The sequence below is a fragment of the Garra rufa genome, chromosome 18, assembly GCF_049309525.1.
Source record: "Garra rufa chromosome 18, GarRuf1.0, whole genome shotgun sequence".
NCBI lineage: Eukaryota > Metazoa > Chordata > Actinopteri > Cypriniformes > Cyprinidae > Garra > Garra rufa.
In genome coordinates, this window is record NC_133378.1 from 10106283 (window position 1) to 10112842 (window position 6560).

The window sequence follows — 6560 nt, forward strand, 5'->3', positions numbered from 1 at the left end:
CTCTCAGACTGTGGTGCTGCTGATTTTAGATAAGCTGTCTTTTGTTTATTAATGACATTAACATATGCGTATAAGAGAACAGCTTCGGATGCAAGAGCTGTGCATGTGCACATGGCAAGACTGGGTTTCCATAGAAACACAGTGTTGTAGTTTTGATTGCATAAAACGTATTGCTTATGTTGCATTATAGTGGTGTTTGCCAGCATTGCTGTTACTATTCTTTTTTACATAGGTTTAGTGTTTTGAACAAAGCTTTAAACTCTTCTGTCTTAAATTATGCAGCTAAACCTCAAATCATTCAGCTTGTAGAGGAAATAGATTAACATGAAAAGAGGGACACATAGGTATAAATACTTGGGAGTGGATTATTTTTACTTGAACTACTTTAGTTTAGTTAACCTAAAGGAAAAAAATAAAAATAGAAAGCAGAAGGTATGGCAGGGCAACGTAGCGTCTCGTTCCCTTTCTGGGAACCATGGTTACATACAAGAGGTGTAAAGTATTGGAGTAAATGTAATTAATTATTGTAGTTCAGTAACTTTTCAGATACTTTGTAGTTTTACTGACTATCAAAGATATTAGCAACTTTTGCTCTCTTCTTTATTACATTTTTAATGAGTATCTGTACTTATTACTCCACTACATTTAAAATGAGTGTTGCAGTTACACATTACATTTTGCATGGCACATAGCTTTTCTGCAGCAGTTTATTTCTGCTACAAAAGATGTGATATCATAACCTAAACCAAACTTGTCAACAAGGCTTACTTTACAGAGCATCACCCCATAAGTAAAGTGTGCTTGTAGCAGCCTCATGCTGTGGGGTAGTTTTTCAGCAGCAGTGACTGAAGGACTCGTCAGAGTAGAAGAAAAGCTCAATGCACCAAAAATATTGAGATAACCTTAAAGAAAACCTAGTCCAGAGCATTCAGAACCTCAGACTGGGCCAAAGGTTCCAACATGACAATGACCTTAAGCACACAGCCAAGGCAACACAGGAGTGGCTTAGGGACAACTCTGTGAATGTCCTAGAGTGGCCCAGCCAGAGCCCTGTCTTAAAGTTGTTGAATGTAATGGGTGTCTGTTTGCCCGTCATTCTGTTCTTTGTTCCCTTTGGTTTTTGGCTTATTGTTTGTTCTAGTTTTTCCATGAAATATCTGCACATAGACCCTTGCCTCTGCCTGTTTTCTCAAGCTCCTTCACAATATTACAGTTTTTGACTGGCAAGTCTCTTTGACTAATACATCTCGGGGCCTATATTTAGTAAATGTAAAATAATTAGGTACTGTTAAAATCAGATACTCTAAGACTTTTACTCAAGTTGTTTTGGAATTGGTGAACGCAACTAGTGGAGTGATTTTTACTGTAAGGTATCTGTACTTTTACTTAAGTGTGGTTTTCAGGTACTCTTTGAACCTCTGTTACATATGTAATCTAGAGACATTCCCCTTCAAGGTAACTTGCGCTGTGTCAGAACAGTTTGGGAATGACATGCTGACAAATGCCCGTACAGTGTAAAGTCATATGCGCACAAATAAGACGGAAGAATTCTAGACCTAGGAGTTAATCCAATGTCTAGGTTATAAAACCTGACTAGAGGAAACCGGGATGACCAACTCAGCACATTACATATATCCTGCAAGTATACACCAGAGAAATAGGCCTTGAAGGCAGCCTTACTCCTAGTTAAGGCCACACCCACAGTTTCTATAACTGAGGGTGCATGATTGTGCTGCCTGCCTAAATCAGAATCAAAATGAGCTTTATTAGCCAGGTGTGTGCAAACACACAAGGGATTTGTTGTGTTTTTTTAAGGTGCTTCTGGTACATACAAGCATACATACATATCAGACATGAGAACAGAAAACATTTAAATAGTAATATTTAACAATAAATTATAATAATGTGTATGAATCTGGAACAGAAGATTTCCACCTAACTGGAATCTCCCACAGAGAGCCATTTAGGAGGGACACAAGGTCTAAGAACCATACTTGGGCCCCCCAGAAAGGGGCTACTAGTAGCAGATGGACCCCGTCCCGGCAGACTTTCTCTAGAACTCCTGGGAGCAGAGCAACTAGGGGAAAGGTGAACAGATGCGGCTTTGCCCACATCTGAACCATAGCGTCTAGTCCAAGAGCAGCTGGGTGTGTGAGGGAGAACCACAGTGGACAATATAGGTCTTTTAAAACTCAAACAAGTCAACCAGAGCTTGGCCTAACAGCCTTCAAATCTGCTTCATCACCTCAGGGTGGTGCCTCCATTCTCAGAGCCTCGACCCCTGCCTCAACTGGATGTCTGCACCCTGGCTGAGGCATTTAGGATTGTAGTGGTATGTAGAAATATAGACTGCCCTCAGGGAGAACAGCTTTCCCTGGGCCCACAGGAGGATCTGTTGTGCCAGTTTGCAAAGCAGGCACAACCACAGACATCCCAGACGATTGATGTAAGTGACCAATGATGTGTTGTCTGTGTGAACAAGCACATGGTGTCCTCTCTGATCTGGGAGGAAGTGTTTCAGTGCACAAAACATGGCCAGCATCTCCAGGCAATTTATGTGCCACAAAAGATGATGATCGTCCAATAGACATTGAGCTAAATGAGCACTCATAATCGCCCCCCTACCCATGAAGGACGCATACGTCATAAGCGTCATCACCTGTCTGGGACAGGAACCAAGACTTCTTCTACATGACTAAGGAATCGCGGCCTGACTTTAATCATGGAATGCCCCTCGGGGAAAACCCCTTGGTCCTAAACCACCACCGCAATGGTCTCATGTACAGCAGACCAAAAGTTATCACATTGGACACTGCTAACAGTCTCTGAAACTGTTTCATAGTGAGTGACTGACCTAGCTTGACACTGTGCATGGCCGAATCGATAGAAGCAGGCGACAGACGTGCCTGCATCGTTGTCAAATCCCACTCTACTCCAAGATCTTGAGAAGATCACACATTCTAATTTTACATGTGCTTCAGGACACCGCCATGCAGAGGCATTCCCAAAGCATTCAAATGCAGTGCAAGTTCCCTTGAAGGGGAATTTTAGATACAATACAATACAATACAATGTATAATTTTTTACAGTATAATTGTATACACGCAAATAGAGCATACAGAGCTTACAGTACACAACACTTTTCTGTAATCCTCATTTCAATGTTTCTAATGTTTAAAAAAGTGCCATGAAAGAATTTTTAAGGAGTTCAGGTTTGTCTGCTCAGGAAGTCATTTTATACTTGAAAATCAGAAGAATAAAATACTTTATAGTACTTTATAGCCCATAAGTCAGCTGGCTGAAGGCAGCCTGGGCTGTGCTGATAACATGGACTTTTTGCTTCTGTTCTTGTGAGAGTTTTATTGATTCCCTTCCTCTGTATTACTTTTTATTGAGGACATTTGCTTTTCATCACCGACATTGTACATTTTTTATTGAGGTCGGATATAAGCAAGTTTAAACTGGATTCTGTTGACTGGAAGGACTAACTTGCAATTGTTTGACTAGTACTTATTCTGTATGCAAAACAATGTCATATGGATGACAAAACAAATCATTTACTGTGCAAATATATTTAAGAAATCATCTTATTTTGATAAGCAAATAATTACTGAATTTATTATGAGTTATGAAATAGCTGGTCATACACAACCACTGTTTAGTGTATGAAAAATAAGATGCATCAGCACAAACAGAAAGGATAGAAAAAGAGATTTATATTATATCGCATATAATTTAGTCAGAAGGTTAAGAATTAAGGTTAAGGCTAAATGTATCCTCTACCGTAGGGTCACTTAAACATAACCCTCCGGTTTCACAGAAAAGGCTTAAGGCTAGTCCTAGACTAAAATGCATGTTTGAGCTGTGCCAACTGAAAATATATTGCTCTGACATATCTTAAAATCAGGGATTTTTAAAAAAGGCCTATTCCTGGTTTAAGCTAAGCCCTGTCTGTGAAACCGGGCCATAATGTTTAATTTTAGTGGTTAGGGCTGAATTAATGTTTACTACATAGTGTTAGTGTTAGAACAAATCTTAACCAGGAATGTCAGGTAACACTTTAGTTTAGGAACCAATGCTTACTATTAACTAGTTGCTTGTTAGCATGTATAGTACTAACATATTGGCTGCTTATTAGCAATATAAAGCACATATTAATGTTTTTATTTTGCATGATTAATTTAGATCTCTTAATCCACCCCATACCTAAACCCAACAGTTGCCTTACTAACTTTTAATAAGCAGCAACTATTTTAAGAGTTTATTGTGGCAAAAGTATTGTAGTCAATACTCTTCAAAGTGCAGCAATGCTTTCCCCAGTTTTGTTAGGTCTTTGACCACTTCATTTATTAACCCATCTGTTCCCTTTCATGTATTTTCTCTGATAGGCATGACTTGTCAAGCGCGGACGTCATACACAGAGGACGAGGTGCTGTGGGGCCACAGATTCTTCCCGGTCATCTCTCTGGAGGAGGGCTTCTTTAAAGTTGATTATTCTCAGTTTCATGGCACATTTGAAGTTCCTACACCTCCCTACAGTGTGAAAGAGCAGGATGAGGCATTACTCATGTCCTCTCCGCTCATGGCCCCGTCTCTCTGCAACAGCGGAGAGAAGAACAGCTCCCTGGACTGCTTGGAACTGCTGGAGGATCCAGAGAGCACGACCAAATTACCAGCCAAGTTGCAGAAGTTGACAGGTAGAGATGGGCTGCCCAGGAAGCTCCTGAGAATGAGCTCAACCACATCAGAAATGACATACAGCCTTGGCGAACTGCCCATGAAGCTCCAACGCATCAGTTCTGTGCCTGGGGTCTCAGAGGAAAGGCAGGTTACCAAGACAACTAAGATTGCCACAGAGGCCATCAGCAAATCGGTTGCGGACTTGCCACCGAAACTGCAAAGACTGGCTGGGGGAGGAGGCCACATGGATGGACACCTGCCCCCCAAACTCCGCAAGATGAACTCTGATCGCTTCACATAGAATAACTTTCTTCTCTGGCTGCTGTCAAAAGGGCCCTCATAGAATTTCAGCTGTTTAGCATGTATATAGAGACAGATACACCATATATGCATTACTAATGAAGTAGGTTATTAATTCAAATTATAATTCAAAAATGTTTGTTCCTGTGGTGGCTTCATATGCAGTGAACAGACTCTTTCAGGTTGTTGTTACTACAAGCACAATCTGGTATGGATGACACCCTCAAGTGCATGTTAAAATATCTCTCCTTCTGATGGCATGACAAGCTGTACATATTTATTTGCCAAGGAAATGTTACCAAATATTTATTTCTTCAAGCTATATGGCGACATATGGCCATAGTCACACAGTTGCGTTATTTACCATTGTACCTGTTCACTGAGCTTATGTTACATTGCATGTTTAACTTAACAAAGGTGGTAAATAGATGTTTAGACTTATATACACTAATAATTCATGTTTCAGTGTTCACACATGCATTATTTATTTATTTATTCATTTATTTTTTTCTCCAGAGCATGGTTGCTAACTGATAGACCAGTAATGCTTATAATCCTCTTAGATCATTAAAACAAAATTAGTTAACTAATTATTTAGAATAGAAAAGCTATTAGAACAAACAACATGATTGTGAATTATCAGTGAATACTTGGCTATGGTAAGCTTTTTATGGCTGTTACATTTATTGAGAATATTAGAAAAGCGGGAAAAATAGAGAAATCACTTTGGAAAAGCTGGTATCTGTCAACTTCTTCATAATAGTTCACCCAGTACTGTTATTTTCCACCTCTCCCTCAAGTGGTTCGAATGCTGCCTTTTGTTTTGATGACGAAGAAGATGCTTTGCAAAAAGTTGCTGCTGTACTTTTTAAAAAATGGATGCAGAAATAAATAAAATAAATAATAATAAACATTGGTAAAAACATTGTTCCAATAGGTCCAATTGGTTAATGCTAATTAATGCATTAACTATCAATAGCGATACATTTGTTGCAGTGTTTATTAACCTTTGTTAATGCTAGTTTTGTTTATTTTACATTATTTTAATGTATTACTAAAAGTGGAAATTAAAATAACTAAGATTAATACATGCTTTGGAAATATTGTTACCTAACTGTAGTTAGGTAACATGAACTAACAGTGAAAAATACTTCTAAAGCATGTATTATTCTTAGTCTAGTGGAGCCTTTTATTGTGAAGTGACCAACCAGTCTAAAATAATGTACGCTATATTCCAAGCTTAAAATGTTCTTTATGTCATAGTTTGAAATTACACAAGGACAGAATTTTCTTTTTTGGATGAGCTATTCCTTTTACTGTAACAGAGCAATACTGAATGGCTGATGAATTCCAATATCTATGTAACCATTTAGCGAACTGAACATCAAATAATGCACATTTTACTACAGGTGAACTGTGTATTTATTTATTTATTTTTTTTATTACTGTCTCCTATCCCAGCTTCATATGCATAAGCCATACTTAGATTGATTTCTCCTAAAAGAGTAAACACTGTGGTTCTGTGGAAAGGTATTAATGGCTGACTAATTTATTGCATACGGCAAATGTACTTTTCATTT

The 6560-nt window shown here is 38.6% G+C and overlaps 1 protein-coding gene across 1 annotated transcript; it reads left to right on the plus strand.

Annotated features, from left to right (window-relative positions):
• The first annotated feature begins 4390 nt into the window (after positions 1 to 4390).
• Positions 4391 to 6349, plus strand: LOC141291632 (G protein-activated inward rectifier potassium channel 1-like). Its single transcript, XM_073823788.1, has one exon. The coding sequence runs from the start codon at positions 4391 to 4393 to the stop codon at positions 4979 to 4981; it is 591 nt and encodes a 196-aa protein (XP_073679889.1). The 3' UTR covers positions 4982 to 6349.
• The last annotated feature ends 211 nt before the right edge of the window (positions 6350 to 6560 follow it).